This window comes from Prunus mume, linkage group LG1 (genome assembly GCF_029339155.1).
Source record: "Prunus mume cultivar Tortuosa linkage group LG1, ASM2933915v1, whole genome shotgun sequence".
In the NCBI taxonomy this organism is placed as follows: domain Eukaryota; kingdom Viridiplantae; phylum Streptophyta; class Magnoliopsida; order Rosales; family Rosaceae; genus Prunus; species Prunus mume.
Genome location: NC_142698.1, coordinates 16,198,345 through 16,222,118, shown reverse-complemented (window position 1 = coordinate 16,222,118; position 23,774 = coordinate 16,198,345). Strand labels below are relative to the sequence as shown.

General features: G+C 38.4%; 4 protein-coding genes, 1 long non-coding RNA gene and 1 other non-coding gene across 6 annotated transcripts; 4 read left to right on the top strand and 2 right to left on the bottom strand.

Moving 5' to 3' along the window:
* The first annotated feature begins 340 nt into the window (after positions 1 to 340).
* On the top strand, positions 341 to 3,332 carry LOC103342907 (uncharacterized). Its single transcript, XM_008246575.3, has 5 exons — positions 341 to 676; positions 961 to 1,894; positions 2,123 to 2,218; positions 2,364 to 2,500; positions 2,929 to 3,332. Exons 1-5 carry the CDS (start codon positions 420 to 422, stop codon positions 3,077 to 3,079), a joined length of 1,575 nt encoding a protein of 524 aa, XP_008244797.2. The 5' UTR covers positions 341 to 419; the 3' UTR covers positions 3,080 to 3,332.
* A 171-nt stretch (positions 3,333 to 3,503) lies between these two features.
* On the bottom strand, positions 3,504 to 3,575 carry TRNAH-GUG (transfer RNA histidin (anticodon GUG)). Its single transcript has one exon. It is a non-coding gene; the product is annotated as a tRNA-His (tRNA).
* Positions 3,576 to 3,694: 119 nt separating this feature from the next.
* Positions 3,695 to 4,594, top strand: LOC148921155 (uncharacterized). The gene is made up of 2 exons (XR_016128221.1): positions 3,695 to 3,970; positions 4,118 to 4,594. It is a non-coding gene; the product is annotated as an uncharacterized LOC148921155 (long non-coding RNA).
* An 831-nt stretch (positions 4,595 to 5,425) lies between these two features.
* Positions 5,426 to 10,942, top strand: LOC103342918 (vacuolar-sorting receptor 1-like). The gene is made up of 12 exons (XM_089055315.1): positions 5,426 to 6,222; positions 6,836 to 7,528; positions 7,744 to 7,832; positions 7,950 to 8,019; positions 8,108 to 8,191; positions 8,561 to 8,637; positions 8,736 to 8,817; positions 9,135 to 9,217; positions 9,299 to 9,365; positions 9,862 to 9,990; positions 10,341 to 10,450; positions 10,611 to 10,942. The coding sequence occupies exons 1-12, from the start codon at positions 5,928 to 5,930 to the stop codon at positions 10,707 to 10,709; spliced, it is 1,878 nt and encodes a 625-aa protein (XP_088911441.1). The 5' UTR covers positions 5,426 to 5,927; the 3' UTR covers positions 10,710 to 10,942.
* Positions 10,943 to 12,411: 1,469 nt separating this feature from the next.
* Positions 12,412 to 13,463, bottom strand: LOC103343452 (receptor kinase-like protein Xa21). Its single transcript, XM_089048095.1, has 2 exons — positions 13,450 to 13,463; positions 12,412 to 13,279 (listed from the first exon to the last, which is right to left on the bottom strand). Exons 1-2 carry the CDS (start codon positions 13,461 to 13,463, stop codon positions 12,412 to 12,414), a joined length of 882 nt encoding a protein of 293 aa, XP_088904221.1.
* Positions 13,464 to 14,031: 568 nt separating this feature from the next.
* Positions 14,032 to 15,508, top strand: LOC148921154 (PLASMODESMATA CALLOSE-BINDING PROTEIN 2-like). The gene is made up of 7 exons (XM_089055378.1): positions 14,032 to 14,092; positions 14,275 to 14,303; positions 14,372 to 14,606; positions 14,701 to 14,730; positions 14,824 to 14,858; positions 14,981 to 15,212; positions 15,310 to 15,508. The coding sequence occupies exons 1-7, from the start codon at positions 14,032 to 14,034 to the stop codon at positions 15,333 to 15,335; spliced, it is 648 nt and encodes a 215-aa protein (XP_088911504.1). The 3' UTR covers positions 15,336 to 15,508.
* Positions 15,509 to 23,774: the final 8,266 nt, after the last annotated feature.

Genomic DNA, 23,774 nt, shown 5'->3' with positions numbered 1-23,774 from the left:
ATTACTCTACAATTGATCAAATGACTATCCCTTTGATATAATTTTTTTAATAAAAAAAGACTATTAAAAACCCCCTCTTTATAACCTCTCATTTTAGTATTTCTGAACAAAATATGCCGCTCAGTCTAGTACCACAATGCTTGATTTTTTTATTTATTTTTTGGTTCAAAAGTTTGACAACAACAAGCCCAATACCTACAAAGTTGATAAAGGCATGAGAACCCAAACCCAAAAACCATCCCAAGAGAATAGCGTCGGAAAGAAGGCCCAACAAGAAGCCATTTAGACTGAGCGAAAGTCCAGTACCGGTACCAGTGAGGTGCGGTGTCCTTTTCAGTTGGTTGCCTCTATCTTGCTCACTTTACCATCTCAAAAACTACTGCGCTGATAGCTTTAGAGGAAGAGGGGAGGTGAGAGAAATGGAACAGAGATTGTTGTGGTGTGAAAAGAGCTCGCTTTTAGGGTTCATATTTGCGGTTATTTTTATTATATGCAACGAGTGCATCATACAGTGTAATGCTTCAATCCACGAGTACAGAAATGAAGCTTTCAGTCCTCAGTCAAACGCCTTCTTCTTCCATGGCGGCAGCGAGGGCCTCTACGCCTCTAAGGTCCATGGTTCTGCTGATTCTTCGTCCACAGACAATCATCACCTCAGGGGCAAGTCCTTCATCAGGTCACTAATTTCTATTACTTCCTTTTATCCTCTCTGTATTGCAAATTTTGTTACTTTATATGCTACCTGGTAGTTGTAGAATCATAGATACCACTTTCTTTAAGATAGTGAAGTATGTGCAGTTAGTTAGTTTGTACATGTAAGAAATTATTTGGTAAATTGAGATTTTTAATCACCTGGGTTATAATCATGGTTGTGCAATTGATTTTAAAAATATTATTTCATGATTTCCTGCTATGGATTTGGCTCCATAGACGATGTCGCGCTCACTAATGGAATTTCAGGTTTGAGAGTGTCACTTTTGTGAGGACTAAAGAGTCTGCCAATAAGCAAAGTGAAATGCAGCAGAATACTGGTTTGGTGGAAGCTATCATTCTTGAAGTGAAGGATAGGGTTCGGATTGGAGCTTCTTTCGTCCAATCTGAAAAGATATGCTGCACCAGGAATCTTTCGAATTCTGGATACTGCACGGTGGGAGAGGTTGTTATCCACAAAAATCCAGACAACCCTGACTGGCCTGTGCGCATCAAAACCTTTTTTAATGGAAAGGATGAAGAGGCCAGAATGGATACTAAGTCAGTTAATATCAATAGTTCTGGAATGTACTACCTTTATTTTATGTTCTGTGATCCGCAACTCAAGGGCACATTGATTAAAGGAAGGACTGATTGGAGAAACCCAGATGGTTATTTGCCTGGGAAGATGGCTCCTTTGATGACATTATATGGCTTTATGTCTTTAGCTTACCTTGTGCTTGGCCTAGCCTGGTTTCTGAGGTTTGTTCAGTTTTGGAAGGATATTATTCAATTGCACTACCATATTACAGCAGTGATTGCTCTTGGAATGTGTGAAATGGCTGTGTGGTACTTTGAGTATGCCAATTTTAATTCAACTGGAATCAGACCTATGGGCATTACATTATGGGCTGTAACCTTTAGCGCTGTCAAGAAGACTCTTTCTCGCCTTCTTCTTTTGGTAGTTTCCATGGGCTTTGGCGTCGTGAAGCCTACACTGGGTGGTATAACACCAAAAGTATTTCTTCTTGGTCTGGTATATTTCGTGGCATCAGAAGCACTTGAGCTTGTTGAACATTTGGGGAACATTAATGATTTTTCTGGAAAAACAAAGTTGTTTTTGGTTCTACCTGTTGCCTTCTTAGATTCATGGTTTATTCTATGGATTTTCTCATCGTTATCAAAAACTTTAGAGAAACTTCAGGTAATCTTTTTTTTTTTTTCACTCTCTATTTGCCTTCTGTTATACCTTCATCATATGAATGCTTTAATTTAGTATCTTCTGTTTCATGTAACATTGTTCATCCCATGAATATCTTTCTGTAATTGTGTGTGTTTGTTGGAGGAGTAGGGGTTGGGACGGTGGGGGGCATATGATGTTACATTAATGACCAATTCTTGACCTTCTTCCTCTTGTTTCTTTTGCATGCAGATCAGGAGAAACATGGCTAAATTGGAACTATACCGAAAATTTACCAACTATCTCGCAATTTTTGTGCTTCTCTCGGTTGCTTGGATTGGCTTTGAGGTATTACTCAGTGCAAAGTTGTATATTGTGAATTAACAATTCCATGGGGTACAATGAACTATACTGGATTTTGTGGTGTCTTTATTCGTATTCTTATCTCCAGTAAAACTACTAATTGAATCTCCCCTGGATATTGTTGACTCAGCTATATTTCAATGCAACGGATCCTCTGAGTGAGTATTGGCAAATTGCTTGGATTATTCCTGCATTCTGGACTCTGCTTGCATATGCTCTCTTGGCGGTGATATGTATCCTTTGGGCTCCTTCACGTAACCCAACTAGGTATTTTGTTTGACATTGCTTGTTAACAGGTTCATGGTGTCTTGTATCATAACAGTCATATCTGCATGTAGTTATAAATATAAAAAAATATATATATATTTCCTTAACTCATGTTTCCATTGTTTGACTTGACTGGCATAAAATTTAGGTTATAGATGACCTTTTGTTTCTCTCTAATATCTTGTCTATTAAGTGTTATTTATCTTAAGCATAAAAGGGTATGCTATTCTTGTCGAAATTTTGTGGAAATTCAATCGCATATGTAACCAAAACCCTATTTCTTTCTCTGCTTTCTCATGATTTTTTTTCATCTGAGGTGATTTGAATCCAAAATGCAAATGACATCTATGAATTTGGTACTTTTTTTATTTCCTTCGCAAAAGTTGATAACATTCATTAATGTTCTTATTCTGGTCCGGGACATGTAGATATGCATACTTGGAGGAAGCAGGAGACGATTTTGATGAGGAGGGCATCTCGTTAACAAGTGGTGCTTTGAAGGTGAGTGGAGATGTGACAGCCATGCGAGAATACGACAATGTGCTTGCCGAAGATCTGGAGGAGGATAAGCGAGAATAGACCTTTGCTGGCCCTGTATTTTTACCTTGATGAAGCTTCAGTTTCATCATAACCAGCAGTTCTATAAATCTTGAGACAGAATCTATGTTGTATTGTATGTAGAGAGAATAGGTGAATGACTAGTTATGGTAGAGAAGTATGTGAAGAAAGAAATACAAATTTTAGAGCTGTACCATAAATGTATGATCAGTTTCAGTTTAGGCAAGAGAACAAAGATAATCTAATTCATGATGAGCCATTTCCATTCTCTGAATCTCTGCTTTGGATATATTTCTACTGCTCTCGTATCTTCTCTGGTGACAATTATTTCACCTATATCTCTGTAGGTTGTCACTTTCTTAAAATGAAGTGAAAAAAAAAATTTGTACTGCAGGGGTTTACAGCCAAATACAAATAAAGCAAAAGCAAATTAAAAGGGTATATTTGTGGCTGCTGGGATTCGAGCCCAGGTCTCCACGGCCACAACGTGGAATTCTTACCACTAAACTACAGCCACAACTTGTTGTCTACTTGTTCTATTGAAGATACTAATATACATAACATAAGTAACAAGTGCACCAAATTGTGTGTGCTCGGGCTTGTCCTTCAAGATCCACAAACAATAACTTGTAGGTGTCAACCACTTGGGCCAGAATATATTGTCCACCAGCTCACTTCACAGAATCGTCTTGGTTTCTATCGATGTTAGTTGTTCATTTCTCGTATTCATACGTTGCATTGAGAATTGAACTTTCCCAATTACCAGTTTCTTTCTGGACTAGTCAAGTTCTTTTCAGTTCCCAAAAAAAAAAGGTTCTTTTCAGTTTCACAAATAAATTCATAGCTGCAGAAAAGGAAAGCCCTGGCAGCTTTGGCTTCAACAATTTGCTCTTTCATAAGTTTCATATACAGGTACCTTAAGAACTACAAGCTCTTTCTTTGATGTTTCAGCGATGAACCCAATTTCTCATTGTTTATGTTTCAAATGCCATTTTCAAGAAAAGGAGTCTTGCAGAAGTGGATTTTAATTGTTGGGTTTCTTTTGGTTTTGTCTAATAGTTGAAGGAAAGAACATGGGTCGTCCTCACCACCATCACCATGGAGATGGAGACAGCCCTTATGATGATCCATTGTTATCGTGTTGTTGCTGCCCTTGTTATTTAGTCTCTTCAACTTTCAGAAGAATCGGGAGATGCATCTTTGTGGCTTTTTCTCTCTTCTGCAGTGTTTTGGATTGGATAGCTGCCGTCACCACGACCACGACCACGACCACGTACATCTTCACTGAGAGCATCAATTTATGTTTAAGTATTCTCCTGCCTTTTGTTCTACTTGTGTTGGCTCAATTTAGATCATCAATTGAATTGAAGGGACTTGTTTTACAGTCAAACTCTAGCTATAGCTTTCTCAATTGATGACAAGAACTCTTTGTGAGCTGAAAGTATGCCAAATGGAATTGTGCATTGTTTATCTCAGCCATCATACCCAAGTCACATTAGTTGATTTAATTATATTCATTTTGTGCTGAAAATTATATTTGATCGATTTACACTTTTTGTTTGTTAACAAATAAATAACTATTTGGCTTGAAATAAATCAAAATTTTAATAATGGAAGTGGGTTTGGTGCCTTTACGTTGCCCTAAAAAAGTATGGCATGTCCACGGTGCAAGCAATATGCAAAAAGCTTGGTCCTTTGCCACACAACATCTAATATTATTATATATCATACATACTTTTAAAAATAACTTTTTTTTTTTTGCTACAGACTTTTAACAATTTGGGTTATATAAGGTGTCGCCTTTTACGGTGAGAAATTTATGTTGCTACATTTCCAATCATATTAAGGATTATAACTTCTTTTTTTCCGTTTTTTGCCAGTAACCATGATTCTAGCTTTTGTCATGGGGCCCATGAATTGCTTTAAGTGGGATGGGACCGCCGCCAGTTAAAGACTCCACTTTCCAGGTGTGATCTTGTATGATTCTTTACCACAGACATGCCCCATCCAGCAGCCAACCACGTGTTTCTGTTGTGCAAATTATCCAAGAGCAGCATGCACCAAAATAATGCGATTAACTCTTAATTAAAGCATCAAATTAAACATATATTATCTCTACTAATGTGATCAAAATTGAAATGGCATCAGTTGATTTTTTGACAAAGCAATGTTCTACACATCTCTAATGTAAGGGGAGAGAAATTGAAATCGGATGCAAATTGGCATGTACACTAACTTAACAAACTTGCCAAATCAACACTTAGGAATGTAATTAGTTTCTTGATTGCCTAAAAATTTGGATATGAGTGGAAGTGAGAGAGTAAAGTGTTTGTAGGCAAAAAGAAACACGTGGATTGCATGCAAAGTATAATGTTACATCGTTCGCAGCTCAAACGTGGATCCTTCTTTTTGATCCAATAGCTTCAAGACAACGCAATGGAAAAAGAAAACCAAATGAGCAGTCTAGAATAAGGTTCCCGTCAAAATCAAACAGTGGAGAAATTGGAAATTTCGTTGTTTTCTGGTAAGTTTCGGAATAGAAATCAGAATTGTAGTTGGAGTGGTAATTTGGTTTATTTTAACAATTTAAAACATTTTCCACTTTAGATACTTTTCTTCTCTGAATCTACACACGCTAAAAGAAAACTACCTCTTTGACCTTTCTACGCTTCCCACGAAATTTTGTTCCAGACCCAGAAAACTTGCAGTGCGAAATAACTAGTTCCTCTTCTTAATTATCAAATTTTGCGATCTGGGTTTTAAGAAAGACGAGAATTTGTTGGGGAAAACCTGTTCCTTGTAAGATTGGGTTTGATCTGGTTCTCTCTCTTTGGAGCAATAAATTGGAGAATCAGTGTCAGTGTCTAAGATGAAGGAAAAGCTGGGATTTTTAGTTGGGGTTTGGTTTCTTCTTTGTGGGGTTTGCGTGGGGAGGTTCGTGGTGGAGAAGAACAGCTTGAAAGTGACTTCTCCGAGCTCGTTGAAAAGTGTATATGAATGTGCAATTGGGAACTTTGGGGTTCCTCAATATGGAGGAACCTTGGTCGGGACTGTGTATTACCCGAAAGCCAATCAAAAGGCATGCAAGAGCTTTGATGATTTCGATGTCTCATTCAAATCGAAGCCTGGCGGTCTACCAACCTTTCTTCTTGTCGATCGAGGAGGTTAGCCTTTTCAATTTCGCATTTTTTAGCTTCCAGTACTCATGGATTGTGACTTACTCGGAATGAACTTTAGAGGTGGTTTGTATAGATATCAGTTTGTGGTAATTGCTTGTTATCAGTCTGCAAATTTGTGTAGTAATAATTATGGGGTGTTGTAGAATGCAATTGATTTGTTTCTGGTTTATAAATGAAAGCTGACGATTAGTTTGGTGTTTTTTTTATTTCTTTTCTTCTGGTTGCTATCTAATCTTGTTGTCATGAATATCATAAAAAATTGTTACTTGGCTGCTGAACCTTACTTGCTAATGTCCAGGCCCCAGTCACTGATACTTGTTGTGAAAAGTTTTTAAAATGCTTGGTTTAGGTATGATAACTGAATATGTTGAGTCCTGTTTGTTGGTTAGTCCTTAGGTATTCATATTTCAAGATCTCAACCTCCTTCTGTTATGTTAAATGTTTATACATGTGTAAGATATTTATGACTATTTTCATGCCCCATATGAAACATTGTTTGCCTTGCTACCAGTCCATGCTGCTTTTGATTGAGACTCTGTGTGTGTCCCTTCACTGGTGTGTTCTGATTTATGACTTATCGACTGTGATGTCCCGGCAGATTGTTTCTTCACACTGAAGGCATGGAATGCACAGAAAGGTGGAGCAGCCGCTATTCTCGTTGCAGATGACAGAAATGAACCATTGATTACTATGGACACTCCTGAAGAAGAAAATGCAGATGCTGATTATCTGCAAAAGATCACAATTCCCTCAGCCCTCATTAGCAAATCTTTGGGAGATAGCATAAAAAAATCTCTATCTAGTGGGGAGATGGTCAACATAAATCTAGACTGGACAGAGGCTCTTCCACATCCTGATGAACGTGTTGAGTATGAGTTCTGGACGAATAGCAATGATGAGTGTGGGCCAAAGTGTGACAGCCAGATTGAGTTTGTGAAGAACTTTAAAGGAGCAGCTCAGGTACTAGAGCGGAAGGGTTACACTCAGTTTACTCCCCACTATATAACTTGGTACTGCCCAGAAGCTTTTGTTTTGAGCAAACAGTGCAAGTCTCAGTGTATCAATCATGGGAGGTACTGTGCTCCAGATCCTGAGCAAGATTTCAGTAAAGGTTATGATGGGAAAGATGTTGTCGTTCAAAATCTCCGTCAAGCTTGCTTCTATAAAGTGGCCAATGAAAGTGGAAAGCCATGGCTTTGGTGGGACTATGTCACTGACTTTGCCATACGTTGCCCAATGAAGGAGAAGAAGTACAACGAAGAGTGTGCAAATCAAGTTATTGAATCCCTTGGTATGTTAACCACTTAACATCTATAGAAAGTCTAAATTTTGAAAATTCATTAATCCAATTGATTTTATATATGAAGAAAATGTCAAAAAATGTAATGTGAGCTGTCTAAATATCTTCATCTCTCGGTGAGATTTTTGTGGATGAAAGTTAGTTACTCTGCTAAAACCTGAGGATCACAAAGTAACTATTTCAATATATTTTCTGTAACATTGAAGGTGCTGATCTCAAGAAGATAAAGAAATGTATTGGGGACCCTGAGGCTGATGAGGAGAACGCAATTCTGAAGGCCGAACAGGATGCACAGGTTGGGCGCTTGGGAACTTTTTATGATGTTCCTCTAGCCTTATGTCCTCATCTTTTCATGTTTTGTATAAGCTGTGGTACATTGTACTCATGTTTCACGTCTCAAATCTTGTTTCAGATTGGCAAAGGCTCCCGTGGAGATGTTACGATATTGCCAACTCTTGTAATAAACAGCAGACAGTACAGAGGTTTATTACAATTCTTTTCAGTATCACATCAGGTGTTTAATTTCATCACTTTTCGTGGCTTATGTTTGTTCCTTTACATTTTTTCCAGGGAAATTAGACAAAGGAGCTGTTCTCAAGGCCATCTGTGCCGGTTTCCAAGAGACCACTGAGCCTGCTGTTTGTTTAAGTGAAGGTCCTCATTTAATCTAGTTTGCCCTAGTTCTTCATTGATATAACTGATGTAAAACTAATGTAAATTGATTCTTTTAATTTCGCATGTGTGAGTTTATATGATTGTACGCCCTCCTTCCCCATGAATTCATGTCACACGGGAATCCACTTGGTTCAGATTCCAATAGACTGTAATGTATGTGTGTTTATGTGTCCAGGACTTGCAATAAGTTTTTGAAACGGTAGTATTTTAATACTCCTTCCAGATGCATAGGCAGCATATGTTTTTAAAAAGATTGATCAGTGGTTCCCTAAGAATCATTTCATTATTTATCTCGAGCTTTATTATCGCTGAGATGGTGTCAGTTTCCTCTTTATTTGTTTTGTGCAGATATAGAAACAAATGAGTGCTTGGAAAACAATGGAGGTTGCTGGCAGGACAAATCTGCTAACATTACTGCATGCAGGGTATCTTTCTTTTGTGGAGGGTGTTCATAGTTACTGATGCTTGAGTTTGTTTGGGATTTTAGATTTTCTGGTTTAGACTGATTATTCTTTTGTTTTAGGATACATTCCGAGGAAGAGTGTGTGAATGCCCTACTGTGCAAGGCGTAAAGTTTGTTGGTGATGGTTATACCCGCTGCGAAGGTAAATTATGTGCATGTTGTTTACGTTTAATTGTGGCATAACTTCCAAATTTTCACATGCACTGCAAGTATAAATTATCCGACCGGCAGTCAAAGTTGTAGTCTCTACTTACTGGACAATACTTCATATTTCCCTTTTTCTTTGTTCTTTATGTGTTCAAAGAAAGGCAATCAATCAGTATGCTCAGAAGTTTTAGAACTGGGTGTTGGAATATGAAGGTTTCATCAGTGAACTGTGGAACTGATTTGCCATTCTCTATTTTAGTTTTCCTGTTTTGGCTTTAGTCATTTCATTGTTTCTCTTGTATGATTGAACAGCTTCAGGAGCTTTACGTTGTGAAATTAACAATGGAGGTTGTTGGAAAGGAACCCAAAATGGCAGGACTTACTCTGCTTGTCGTGTAAGTTTGGATTTAAATGTTGTTTATCAAATTTCCCCCAAAAGGAGAGATGATGATGATTTTTCATTACTATATGTCCAGGATGACCATACAAATGGTTGCAAGTGTCCGCCAGGATTCAAGGGTGATGGAGAGAAAACATGTGAAGGTACTTGCTGCGTTTGGATGTTTCGAATTATTAACTATAGCGTAATTCTCATTGATAAATTAGTTGATGACTTGTTTGATCATTGAAGCATATTTAGCTTAAGCCCCTGGGGCCCATTTGCATGAAATTTTCCATCTGAAACTGTTTTATGCCACATTGCCAAAGACTATACTATCAGAAAAACATTACCTACTTCCTGGGCTTGTTAGTTTACAAGGCTACCACAAGACCTTATAATTTAGGGTCTTGGGTTTGAAGGCCACCACTGGTATTATTAGTTAAATAATTTTCAATTCAATCATTCTTCTTGATTTCCAGCCCACCTTAAATGGTGGCATAGGTGAATGAGTTGGTGACCTCAAAAACAGTCTTTGGCTTTCATAGATGTGCTTTGTTTTTATATTGTAACAAAGTAGATGGGAGTTAGAAGATCCCTGTTCTCTTGTATTGATACCAAGTCACCATGCCTGGTTTTCTGCTTTTGTTCACGTTCCAGATGTGGATGAGTGCAAAGAGAAGGTCAATTGCCAATGCGCACAATGTAAATGCAAGAATACTTGGGGCAGTTATGAGTGCAGCTGCGGTGGTGGTTTACTGTACATGCGAGAACATGATGCATGTATAAGTGAGTATTCTCAATTCTTTTCTGTTTCAGTTGTTTGAAGCATTAATGCTCTAACGATCTAGTATATATGATTTAGAATTTGCATCTAGGATATGAGTTTTGTATTTGAGTTTGAACTTTGAATGAACGGTTTCCTTGATGAACTAGTCAGCCATTCAACTTAGCCATGTTGTAGATTAGGACAGAAGAACTACCTTTCCATGTGGAGATTTGAACTAGAATTCCTGCTTCTTTTCCACTTTCAAATTCTGATTGGTACTTGATTACTACTGCCTCCTCTATTATAGCATCTTGTTTACTTGGTTTTCTGTGCTAATTGTTCTGTCTTTTATTTATTTATATTTAAACAGGTAAAAATGCCAGCGTTTCAGAGTTTAACTGGGGCTTCATGTGGGTTATTATTCTCTGTTTGGGTGCTGTTGGAGTTGGGGGATATGCAGTGTACAAGTACAGAATCCGGGTATGTTCCCTACACTGAAATTGTTGATGCAGAAATACATTACTTTGGATGCAATTCAACTATGAATCATAAGACAGCGTCACTATTTCCGTGTTCGCTGCTTCCCTTTTTGTACAAAGTGATGGTCGTAAAAGTTGTTTGTTGAATTACTTTTGTGCAGAGATACATGGATTCGGAGATCCGGGCGATCATGGCGCAGTACATGCCATTGGATAATCAAGGAGAAATTCCCAACCATGTTCCCCGTGGGGATATCTGAAACTGGTGGAGGCACTCATAAGATGAGAGGCTGTTTGAGGGGGAGTGAAGGAAAGGCAACCAGATTATATCCTCAAATCTTTTTCGTCATTTCCTCGTCTGCCTCTATCTAGCCTCTAGCCTCTAACAATTGATTTTATTGGTCATGACTCGTGAGAGTAATATTTTCAATGTATCTAGCAGCAGCCTTGAGCCTTGGTTAATGACCATTTTGCTTCTTTTTTTCTTTCAAAATTTTAGGAGGAAACATTAATCGTCTCGCATTGTTCTCATAAATGTAAAACATGCATGCACAATAGGAAGCTAGATAGAAATACTTGCCTCTCCTGGCACATGACATGTGTGCGTGTTGAGAAGAATTATTGTCATTCATAATCATACTAAATGTCCCCAAGACACAGGCATGCAACTTCTCCTAGGAAGGGGACGAAATTAGGGTTACAAACAAATTAAGGAAAAAAAAACATGGATGTAAATGAATGAGGATCTTGCCGCACAGCCTGGATCAAGTCCATAATCTTGATTCTTTTTTTTTTTTTTTTTTTTTTGGTCTGAATCCATAATCTTGATTCAAGCAGACTAGGGCTGGGGTAAGTTCAGTGTACAGTTCCTACCACTCGATCTGCTTAATCCAACGGCACCCACCACTATTAGTATCTACTGGGATTGCTTGGGCAGAATGGCAAAAATGTCCACTGAAGACTATGACATGCCACGCAAAGATTTAGAGAAATTTGTTTATTGAGCACCCCTGTCATCAGGTCACCAACTTCCTTCACCTTCCGGCACTGAGAAGGTGTCAGCCCCATATGTGATCTTACGACTTTGCAAAGACCTATGTCATTGGTAAACAGTCGCCCGAGCTTGGTCATTGTGACCCCTTTGTGAGGGGGCACCCTCCCAAAGTTATGGGGCTATTTTGCCGAGTTCCTTAGAGAGAGTTGTCTTGTCCCCCTCAAGTCAAATACTTAAGATGCAAAATCATTATATTTTCAAATAATTTATCACCGTTAAGGTTCCTAAGTGCCAAGAAGTAAAGGGTTACCCTGTTATAACCTGAACAATGTTTATTGAGCACAAGCACATAAAATTCCGTTGCATGTGATATGAACTTGATCATAATTAAACCATTGAATTCTACACATGAAGTGTTAAATTGCAAATAACCATACCATGGACATAATTTCCAAACAAAAGAAGAAAAAGAAAAACCATCCCATACACAAAGTTAATTTCCATGGATGTTTTTGAAGGTTCTAGTATGAAATAGCATCCGGGTGTTCGATTAGTGGTGTTCTTCCGCGTCATACTGTAGTTTCATTCATTTTGGTGAGATCATACTCTCCCTATATTGCTGTTTTTGGTTCTTCATTTGCTTCGCTCAAGTTAGCTTTGACTGAGTTTAAGAAATTGGTGTAAAAATTGAAACTTGATGGCCCAATTAGCTCCAGCATTTCCGTTTTCCTCTGTGCTTGCCGCCAAGACTACTAAAGGAAAAATATAACCGCTTGGTTTTTTTAGGTGTTTTTATTTTTTTGGTTGTCATAAAAAAAAACAGATGAACTGAAGTAGTTTCCTTTAGACAAATAATGCTTTAATTTTTCAGACAAAATGACGTTTCAGTACTTAATTATCAATGTAACGTTTTTTATGAAGTTCTGTAATAAAGTATAGCCGCGCGGCTATACTACCGAACCAACTTACTATAGCCGCGCGGCTATACTTTTTTTAACAAGTTTTGATAGTATAGCCGCACGGCTATAATCGGATTTCTTTTTGGCTAGGGTCATTGTTTGGGTGATAGAATCTCCTCCATCTAAGAGTCTTGCAATGCCGAAATCCGCAACTTGTGCAACCATATCATCATCTAGTAGTATATTGCTTGGCTTCACATCACAATGGACATCATGTTTTGGATAACCATGACCGTGATGAAGGTAGTCCAATGCTGATGCAACATCTGTCAGTATATTCAACCTCTGTAGGATGTTCAAATGAGAGTTTTGAGAGTACAGCCACTTGTCAAGGCTCCCATTAGGCATGTATTGCAGTACCAGGACTTTGAAATCAATCTGACTGCAACAACCGATGATTTTTATAAGATTTCGGTGATGAATGTTGCTCAGCACTTCACATTCACTATCAAAACTCTTGAAAGCCCCTTCAAGCTGTAAATTGAAAACCTTTACAGCAACATCTATCCCATCTGAAATTGTACCTTTATATACTACTGAGCCAAAACCACCAGTTCCAAGTAAGTTGCTTTTGTTAAATCCATTTGTCGCCCTCAGAAGTTCAAGGTGTGAAACTCTTCTCCAAAGAAGTTGAGGTAACAAGGCAGTCTCGATTGCAACTTCCACTTTCCTTTTTCTGCGTTTTATGAAGATTGATACAGAAACCAGTAGAAGTATTGCTGATAGGATCCCTGGAATAAGATATTTCAGGTTGGACGTACTCTTTTTGCATGGTGGAACAAGGAGTCGGGCTGCACCACAGAGCGCACCATTTGAGAAAAATGATTGGGCAGATAAGTTTTGAAAAGCTCCACCAGTTGGAATTTCTCCATAGAATCTGTTGAAAGACAAATTCAGAAATCTGAGATGCAAGAGTTCTTCTAGAGACTTTGGAATCAGTCCAGAGAGATTGTTTTTGAATAAAACCAAGTCTTCTAGGCTTAGAACTAGAAATAGTTCCTTCTAAATTATCATTTTCCAAGAAGAGTTGAACCAAACTTTTAAGACCCCCGATGCTGCATGGTATGCTACCTGATAAGAATACAAATCTAATTCTAATGCAAGAAACCTCAACTGGTGCAACAGAAAAAGGGAAAAGTTAGATGTCTTTAAAAAGGAAGAAAAGTTCGGATGTCTTCACATCTCTTTCCACCAACTCTCCAAATTTTCTCAGGATCCAAGGTTGACAGTTACAACCTTCCAAAAAAAATTTAATGGAGAATTCTGACCAAAGAAAGCTCAAGCCCAGACAAAGAAAAGTGTTACACTCTCTGAGATTTCTGTTTAACTTAAATTTGGAATTATATGATACTGAAGACTGGAATTAATTGGACCTTGGTTGTAACTTGTAAGTTATAACCAAACCAAAGAAGCTGAGGCAAGCAATTTATTGTGTGTAACAGGTGGCCCAAAAGTACAAATGCCAGCCTATATGCAATCTGACTGTAATGGAGCATATCAGATTGTTACTCAGTTGTTCTTGCATGATCATTATGTGTCCTCCTCAGCAGCACTGCTACAATATCCCATCTTCCTCTTCATGAATTAGTCAACCATAGAAATTAGACTACTTTGGATAACATAACAGCAATGGCTAAGCTAGCTCAGCCAGGTCCTGTTATTTCTCTCCTGCTTCTGTTCTTCTTCTCAGGTATGGTAGAGATTCGTGGACTCTTAAGCTGCAAAGTTGTTTTTTTTTTCAACGACTCTATAGAGCATTCCACATTGTTGCAATTTCTTTCCCCCTTTTCTGCTCTCTCTCTCTCTCTCTCTCTCTCTACATTTTCACCTATGTTCATCCATGGCTTTTTTATTTATTTATTTTTTTTGCAGGGGAGATTTCGATGTTGGTGAATGGACAGGTAAGAATTAAAAAGAACAATTCTTAAATGAATTAGCAATTAATTTACATATATACATGGTGTTGTAGAAAGCTTGGTGTGTGGCAAAGCCTGCAGCACCACAACATGCACTGCAGTCAGCTCTGGACTATGCCTGTAACTATGCGGATTGCAGCCCTACAAAGAAAGGAGGTTCTTGCTATGACCCGGATAGGCCAGTGCACCATGCCTCATTTGCCATGAATGCTTACTACCAGAAGATGGGAAGAAACCAATGGAATTGTCATTTTAACAATACTAGTCTCATTTCCTTGGCAGATCCAAGTAGGCCTTCAATTTCATAATAATAATTTGTTTCAAAAGTTCAGACTTTCTTTTTCAGTAAATTAAACATTTTGGTTCTATACCATTTTTGCAGGTTACAATCCCTGCTGCCAATTTGTGAGTGGTATGTGTCTATAACTATAATGAGTTTTGCACATTTTCATATGCAAAAATATTTGTATAACTTTACTTTCACTTTCCCTTTTGAAATTTGTAGGAGGATCTGGGCCTCCACTGCCACAGGAAAAGGAGGTAACTCAAATCCCAACAGTATAATTTAAACCAAGATTTCAAATCATCTTAATTATATCAAAATCATTTCAAATGCTTAATTAAACTTAATTAATTACTATTATGCTGTGTTGGGTTTGCAGGATATTTGGTGTGTTCCTAAGCCAGGAACCCCAGACTCTGCATTACAGAACATCATAAACTTCACTTGTGGAATATTAAAAGAATGCAGTGAAATACAAGAACATGGTTCATGCTACTTTCCAAATACCCTCATAAACCATGCCTCATTTGCCATGAATCTTTACTATAAGACCGATGGACGCTACAATTGTGATTTCAATAGTGTTGGCTTTATCGTTGTCACTAATCCAAGTAAGCCAATTTGTTTGATATAATGCACTGCAAAATCTTATGTTTTCTTGACATGAATTTAGCAAACAAAGTGTGCTTATTCTTGCATATGTTGCAGGTTTTGGTGATTGTATCTATGTCTGAGTCTGCCCAAAAGGAAAATGGAAACTGTAATTTGATGATGCCTCAGAATAATAAGTTTATTGTAATGTAATTTCCATCTGATGGATGATGAAGAAAGTCCATTTTCTTTTGTTATCTAATCTAATAAATTTACCCCACTGAGTCTAATGAGTTTGTGTCGAGTTGGCTTTGTATGAGACAAGCTTATGTAAGATTCGGTTTGACTTGACCTAATAATGAGTATTTAAAAACAAGATATAAATATAAAAACAAAATTTAAAGGTAAACAAGTAACAAAGAATCTAAGTACATAAACAAATGGAAGCATCATATATACTCATACTTGGATTCCACTTGAATTTATGTTCTGGTAATATACAACTCATCCGACCATTGTTTCTCTGTGGGTAAAGTGTGATACAAAGTATATATTATATATAGGCCTTGCAACGTTTGTCAATTCATGAAAGGAGTGGGTATGTGGTTAGAATTAATATATGTTGACAGATTTTCTTCTCATTAGTCATTGACTCATTGCTGAGAGAATTATCTCAGATGAAAATGGAAGTATATTAAGCTCCATTATACTTACAGAGTTAAGGTTGAAATTAGAGCTCTATGTATGCAAAACATTACACTGGTACAGGATCTTGTTCGAGGATTTCCTTTCCTGTAATTCCATCTTTCAAAGTTTTAAAGTAAACATTGTAGTCCTTCTCGGGGGGTGGATTTTGACGGTCACTAAATGGCACAACACTTTTAACCTGCAAATGAGTTTATAAGCACCTCAGAATCTGCAAAAGCGTTTAACTTCCAAAAATAGCAAATTACAGCCACAGCACACAATTAAGGGACATAAGTCGGGCTGTGACCTCAAATGTCTTGCCAGATGCATAGGGGCTTTCCAACGCAGCAACACAAATCTGAACAACCTCCTCTCTTGATATCTTACCCTGCATATATCTAAATACTATAAATCATAACATTCAGATATTATTACAATTATAAGGGAAAGAAAGAGCAATACATGTCATCACAGGCATACAACAAAGAGAGAATAGTGATCTTCTATTTGATTATATACCGTTATATTGTCTCCTTGGTCGAAAATGAGATCTGCTCCGGCAAGCTCCTCAGTTAATGATCAAGGCCTCACAATTGTATATGGGATTCCACTTTCCCATATTAAATCCTCCCCTTGCTCCAAAACTTATCAATGTACAAAATCGAAAGAGCTAAATCCGACACAGAAAAAGAAAAAGAAGAGAAAAGAGCTAAGAAGTGGTATTTTGATACACTGATTATATATAAAAATATCAAACAGCTTGCACTGAATTAGTATGAAACCTTCAACTTGAATGTCAGGATAAAATCCAATTCCTTGTTTAAGCGAACAGCAGGAGGTTGTTTACTTGGATCAAGTCCAGGCCTGTCAGGTCGGGTAACTCCTGCAGAACCTACGTGTACGAACCTACACAGAACACAAGCAAAGAGATTCTTTAAACACTAAAACAGAAAGTGCACCTAGCAGATCAATTATGTTTAATCATAAGAAGATAATCCAACAAAATGAAGAGAATGTGAAACCTGGGAGTAATAGGCTCTTTTAGATATGCTCGTATGCTTGATAATGGGAGCTTAAATTCCCTTTCCACATAAGTAGGATTCAATTTCCCATCAAATTCAAACTGCTAAACATGAGCTGCCATAATTTTGAATCTCATCAATAAACATAGAAGAAAATGAAGTGAAAGAAAAGACTAAGAGAAAGTGGCTGCAGAAATGTGCCTGCAATGACGCAATATTGATGGGGTCAAAAGGTGGTGCACTGATACAGTTCTTTCTCGAAATATCGGCTTCAAAGAAGAATCGCTAGGCAGTAGGCTTAAAGAACAAAAGAAAAGAACCAGACCTACCCTGGCACCCAGATCAGCCTAGCGCCACCTAGACCCGCCTAGCGCCGCCTAGACCCGCCTAGAACCGCCTAGACCCGCCTAGCGACGCCTAGCCCACCTAGACCCGCCTAGCGACGCCTAGACGCCTCAGACACACCTAGCGCCACCTAGACCCGCCTAGTTTAGAATTCTTAGTTTGTATATGTATTTTCAGATTAGGAAGAGATGTATTTTCTGGAGATTTCAGCTAGAGAGAATGAAGAGAAATGAGGAAGGCACTGTTCTATTGAATTCTTACAATCTGCAGCTTACATAGTGTGTCTGACAGAGAGAGAAATGTGATTCTCTTCTAACAGAATTACAACTGTCACCCTATTAGGTGCTTACACGTGTCATACCAAATCTAAGCTAGAGAATCCACCTAGACTATGATCTAATGGTTCTCATTACATCATTTAAAATAGACAGAACAGAAAATAGAAAATGACTTCGCCTAAGAAATCGGCAGAACATGATTCTGCTCTAAGAAATCAGTAACATGATTATATTTCAACACCTTCTAACTTTAGCTGATTTCACCCAAGCAAGCTTCTCAACCTCACAAGATCTTAGGCGAGCCTTAGTCAAAATATCCATATCCGATCTTCATTTTCTTACACGATTCGATTTCTTTTGCTTGAATGGCTTCCCTTATAAAATGAAATTTCGATGTGTCTTGTCTTTGGTGATGAATGGATTCTTGCCATTGTAATTGCAGAGGTGTTGTCACATAGAATTGAGTCCTTCTACATGTTCTTCACCAAAATCTTCAAGCACAAACTGAGCCACTTAGCTTGTGAAGTTGCTTTGCAGCGCTCACATACTCAATGGGTCGAGATAAAGCAACTGTTTTTGCTTGATGGAAGCCCAAGAGAACATGCCTCGAGCCTAGTGTGAAGGCATATCCTGAGGTGCTCCTCATATCATCCTCACTCCCAGCCCAGATCATGTCACAATACCCAATTAGAGTAGCTGTTTTCCCCTTTGCAAACTCAATTCCAAAATCTAATGTGCCTTGTATGTATCTCAAGACCCTTTTAGCAGCTTCCCATGTGTTTCTTTGAGGGATTGTGCATAAACCTAGCAAGCAAGCTAGATGCAAACATGACATCTGGTCTTGTGGCAGTCAGATAAAGCAGACTCTACAATCTGTCTGAATTCATTTTCATCTGCTGCTTCACTTCCATCTTCTCTACACAATTTCTCATTCACCACTAATGGAATTGCCACTGACTTGCAGTCTCTCATTCCAAACTTCTCAAGAATTTTCATGGCATATTTCTTTTGATGAATGAAAATATGCTTATCAGTTTGTTCCACTCCCATGCCAAGAAAATGGTGCAACATACCCAAGTCTGTCATCTCATAGTGTTGCATCATATCTTGTTTAAACTTCAAGCATTTTAGACAGCTTCCAGATATATAATGTCATCTACATAGAGTGAGACAATGATAATACCTGAGGTGTCACTTGTTTTGATATAGAGAGTAGCTTCACTTAAGCTCTTCTTAAAACCTGCAGTGTTGAAATAGGCATCTATTTCATCATACCAGGCCCTTGGGGCTTGTTTCAGTCCATATAGAGCCTTGTTCAACCTGTACACCTTGGTTTCCTTGCTCTCTTGAACATATCCTTGAGGTTGTTCAACATAAACTTCCTCCTTTAGAATGCCATTGAGAAAGGCAGACTTCACATCCAGTTGAAATAGGTTCCATTCCTTTTGTGCTGCAAGGGCTATCAAGGTTCTGATGGTGTCAAGTCTTGCCACAGGGGCAAATGTCTCATTATAGTCGATTCCAGGCTTCTGTGAATAGCCTTTAGCCACAAGCCTAGCTTTATTCTTCTGCACAGTACCATCTAGGTTCGTTTGACCTTGTAGACCCACTTAACACCAATTCTGGTTTGTCAAATGGCTGTCAACTAATTTCCATGTATTGTTCTTCTTAATCATCTCGAATTCAGCCTCCATTGCACTTCTCCATGATTCATCCAAATCGCTTCTTCAAAGTCGTTGTGTTCTACAATGCACATGTTGCATTGTGTCATGATGTCATTAATACTCCTCCACTGTGAGGTGTGTGATCAACCCTTTGAGTCTCATCAAGCATTTCTTCCCCTTGAGGTGCAATTTCTTCTTCCATCTGCATTTGAGTATCCAAAAACTGAGATTGTTCATCTAATACCTTCTTCAGCTGCAGTACCTTGATTTCCATCCGCATAGGCATTCTCACATCTGCATTGCTAGGATTCTCCCATGTCCATGAGGCTTCTTCATCAAAATAGACATCCCTAGACAAGATAATCTTTCTAGCCTTAGGATCATCTGTCCTATAGCCTTTTCACACAATCCATAGCCCACAAAAATGCATTTGTGACTGTTTTCTTCCAACTTGTGTCTCAAAACAGAAGGAATAAGCACATGACATAGGCATCCAAACACTTTCAAGTGTGCAATACTTGGCTTTCTTCCTGTGAAGGCCTCAAATGGTGTCATTTTCTTAAGAGACTTAGAAGGACACTGCTGAGAAGATAGATCATGTATGAATGCCTACCAAAACTCATATGGAAGTCTCTTTTCATGTAGCATAGACTTTGCCATCTCAATTACAGTCCTGTTCTTCCTCTCAACAACTCCATTTTGTTGAGGGGAATATGCTCTGATCAGCTGCCTTTGTATTCACCATCAAGTATGCAAGAAATTCATTTGACATGAATTCTCCACCTCTGTCACTTCTAAGTGATTTAACTTGTGTCCACTCTGCAATTCTGTCATTGCTTTGAACTTCTTGAAACATTCAAAAGCATTGATTTATTTTGAGAAGATAAACCCAAGCCATTCTTGTATAGTTATCAATGAATAACATGAAATATCTGTCTGACATTGATGCAATCTGATAGGACCACGATGTCGGTGTGGACTAATTCAAGTGAAACTGAGCTCTCAAGTAGATTCTGCAGAAATGAGTCTCTGTTTGCTTTCCCAGCTTGCAGCCTTCACAAACTGCAAAATCCTTCTCCGACTAGGCAGTCCATGAAACCATGTCTTGATTTGCCAAGATCCTGATGCTTTGATCATTAAGATGGCCCACCTTTTATGCCAAGTCTGCAAACCGTGAGTCACACTTGCTCTCAGCACCTAACTGAGTAGCAGGTACCATTGTGAGAGAGAAACACCTATTGATAGTCATTGGAACCTTAGCTATAGGATTTTGCAGTGACCAATCATCAAAAATTGTCACCATTCCCTTTCCAAATACTAAACAATACCCATGTTCCATCATCTGACCAACACTGAGCAAGTTCTCTTCTAAACCAGGCACCAACATCACTTCTTGAATGTGTTTTCTGCCTGTCTTGGTTTCTATCACAAGTGTGCCTTTTCCTACAACTTGAACTGTCTCTCCAGTCCCCATTTTCACCTTGGAAGTTACATCCCTTCGAATATCTATCAATAGCCTTTCATCTCCAGTCATGTGGTTACTGCAACCACTGTCCACATACCAAGAATTGTTCAATTTCACATCTGTCACGGCATTGCATGCATAAAACAATGTTCCAGTTACTTCAGCCTGATTGGCATAATTAACCTTCTGCACAGGTTGATTTTCATGGCAATTTCTAACCATGTGACCAAACTTTCCACATCCTCTGCATTTTGGTTTTCCTTCAAACCAGCACTTGCCATAGTGCAGTTTTTCACAGTGCTTGCAAGGTGTTTTAGTTCCATCATTTGATGCATTTGGTTTGGGATTAGAATTGGACTTGTTATTCCAATTCTTCCCATTTCCCTTCATTGAGTTCCTCCGAGACTTATTACCTCCAGAAGAACTTCCATTCTTAGAGCTTTACTCTCTATGTTCAGCTAGTAAAGCTTTTAGTGGAAATTTTCAGTGGTGCCTATCCAACCCGAGCTCAAAGTTCTTGAGAGAGCAGTACTTCTTGAATTTCAAGAGTGTCAAGATCCTTTGAATGCTCAATCACAGAACATATAGAGTCATAAGATCTAGGCAAGCTAATAAGTAATTTCTGCACAACTCTTTCTCTTGGTAACTCTTCACCATAACTTTTCATTTGATTAATTAGATCAAATAGTTTAGCAACATAACTAGAGAATGACTCACTATCCTTCATACGAGTGTATTCAAACTCTCTACGTAAGCCTTGTAGCTTCACACGTACTGCTGTTTATCGCCTCTAAACTCCTGCTTCAGAATATCCCATGCACCTTTTGAGGTTTCTTCATTCACTATTCTGGAAAATTTGGTCCGAGACTGCACCTTGGATCACTCCAAGTGCACGAGCATCTTTCATCAAAATCTCAGCCGTTATAGACTTCTCTTCTTCAGCAGCTTTAGATCCTTCTTCCTTTCCTTTTTTTCTTTGGATCTGAAGCATCAAAACCATTTTCAACCAAATCTCATTTTCAGGTCCATGAGATTTCAGATGGTCTTCATTCAATGCTCCAAAACTCATAGTAGTTTCTCCATTGAAAATGGTGTACTGGCTCAGAGCTTGATCCCGCATGTTAGACATCGACGAGCTAGAAAAGCGTTTGAAATTTTGAGTGAGCTCAGCGCGCCTCGGTGACCAAACACCACACTGATCTTCATGATTCACGCCAACAAACAATCGACACCCGGCGCTGAGGCCATGTTAGAATTCTTAGTTTGTATATGTATTTTCAGATTAGGAAGAGATGTATTTTCTGGAGATTTCAGCTAGAGAGAATGAAGAGAAATGAGGAAGGCACTGTTCATTGAATTCATTACAATCTGAACATAGTTGTGCGTCCGAGAGAGAGAGAAATGTGATTCTCTTCTAATGTAATTACAATGTCACAATTCCTATTAGGTGCTTACACGTGTCATACCAAATCTAAGCTAGAGAATCCACCTAGACTATGATCTAATGGTTCTCATTACATCATTTAAAATAGGATGTAACAGAAAATAGAAAATGACTTCTCGCTAAGAAATCAAAGAACATGACTCGCCAAGAAATCAGACGATCACAGATTATATTTCAACACTAGCGCAGCCCAGACCCATTTTAAGTCTTGTAGATTTGTCCTACTGAGAGCTTTATAATCTTGGTAAACGCTTATGTATGTTCTTGTAGAAGCCTCTCTGCTTAACTGCTACTCTGATCAAATACACCTGCAATGAGAGAGAGAGAGAGAGAGAGAGAGAGAATTAATAATATGTTGACAGATTTTCTTCTCATTTCTTGCCGCCCCTCTAACAACTTTAAACCCGATACAAGCAGGCAGCCTCCTCCGCCCACCCCAAACCCATGCCAACACCATCCCTCCTCCCCACCCTCTCACACTTTGCAAAAAACTCCTCTCTCTCTCTCTCTCTCTCTCTAGCGTGTGTGGTGAGAGTGCAATTTTGTGATTTGCCATATTCGTGGACTCATGGCATTTTATAATTTTGAAGGAATGGTTTGACATTTCTTTAATATCAAATAGTGTAAAGGGTGGCTATACTCTGCTCACGATTTTCAAATAGTACCGCCGCTCGCCATACTGGGCATTTTTTAAAAAGGATAGCCAGACGCTATATTCGGGTATTCTTATAAAATAAGTATAGCCTGGATCCCGCTATATCTTGTTTTCATACGGGCCCCACAGAGCCAGGTGTCCCTTTAAATTATTAATAGTATCGCTGATCATGCTACTACCCCTTTTTCTATTTTTCCAAAATAGTATATAGGCGAACGGCGGTTTACGCAAGTAGTTTTTTTAATTTTTTTTTATTGATCCGAACTACTCGAATCTGTGCCTAAGCTCCCTACCATCAATTTCTCCATTGAAGTGTTCATGATCATGTGTTGCAGGTTTTGGTGATTGCATCTATGCCAGAGAGTCAGACCGAAAGGAAAATGGTATTTGAATTTACTCATGAATGGAGAACTCATGACCAAAGAAAGCTCAAGCCCAGACAAAGAAAAGTGTTACACTCTCTGAGATTTCTGTTTAACTTGAATTTGGAATTATATGATAGGGAAGACTGGAATTAATTGAACCTTGGTTGTAAGTTATAACCAAACCAAAGAAGCTGAGGCAAGCAAGTTATTGTATGTAACAGGTGGCCCAAAAGTACAAATGCCAGCCTATATGCAATCTGACTGTAATGGAGCATATCAGATTGTTAGTTGTTCTTGCATGATCATTATGTGGCCTGCTCTGCAGCACTGCTGCAAATATCCCATCTTCCTCTTCATGAATTAGTCAACCATAGAAATTAGACTACTTTGTATAACATAACATCAATGGCTAAGCTAGCTCTGCCAGGTCCTGTTATTTCTTTCCTGCTTCTGTTCTTCTTCTTGGGTACGGTAGAGATTCGTGGACTCTTAAGCTGCAAAGTTGATGTTTTTATTTTCATCAATGGCTAAGTTGGTAAGTTGCGCTGCTACTTGGCCTATAGCTATATACAGCAGTAGCAACGTTATTATTGACGAGAGGAACGCAGGTGGATTGGATTGGATTATTGAATGTGTGCATTCAATAAGTAAAGTATA

Coding starts and splice junctions, on each gene's coding strand:
- LOC148921154 (XM_089055378.1), top strand. CDS start 14,032: ATGGCTAAGCTAGCTCAGCCAGGTCCTGTTATTTCTCTCCTGCTTCTG. Junction 14,607..14,700: donor CATTTCCTTGGCAGATCCAA/GTAGGCCTTCAA, acceptor CCATTTTTGCAG/GTTACAATCCCTGCTGCCAA. Junction 14,859..14,980: donor CACTGCCACAGGAAAAGGAG/GTAACTCAAATC, acceptor TTGGGTTTGCAG/GATATTTGGTGTGTTCCTAA.
- LOC103342907 (XM_008246575.3), top strand. CDS start 420: ATGGAACAGAGATTGTTGTGGTGTGAAAAGAGCTCGCTTTTAGGGTTC. Junction 1,895..2,122: donor AAACTTTAGAGAAACTTCAG/GTAATCTTTTTT, acceptor TTTTGCATGCAG/ATCAGGAGAAACATGGCTAA. Junction 2,501..2,928: donor CCTTCACGTAACCCAACTAG/GTATTTTGTTTG, acceptor CGGGACATGTAG/ATATGCATACTTGGAGGAAG.
- LOC103342918 (XM_089055315.1), top strand. CDS start 5,928: ATGAAGGAAAAGCTGGGATTTTTAGTTGGGGTTTGGTTTCTTCTTTGT. Junction 9,366..9,861: donor TGGAGAGAAAACATGTGAAG/GTACTTGCTGCG, acceptor TTCACGTTCCAG/ATGTGGATGAGTGCAAAGAG. Junction 9,991..10,340: donor AGAACATGATGCATGTATAA/GTGAGTATTCTC, acceptor ATATTTAAACAG/GTAAAAATGCCAGCGTTTCA.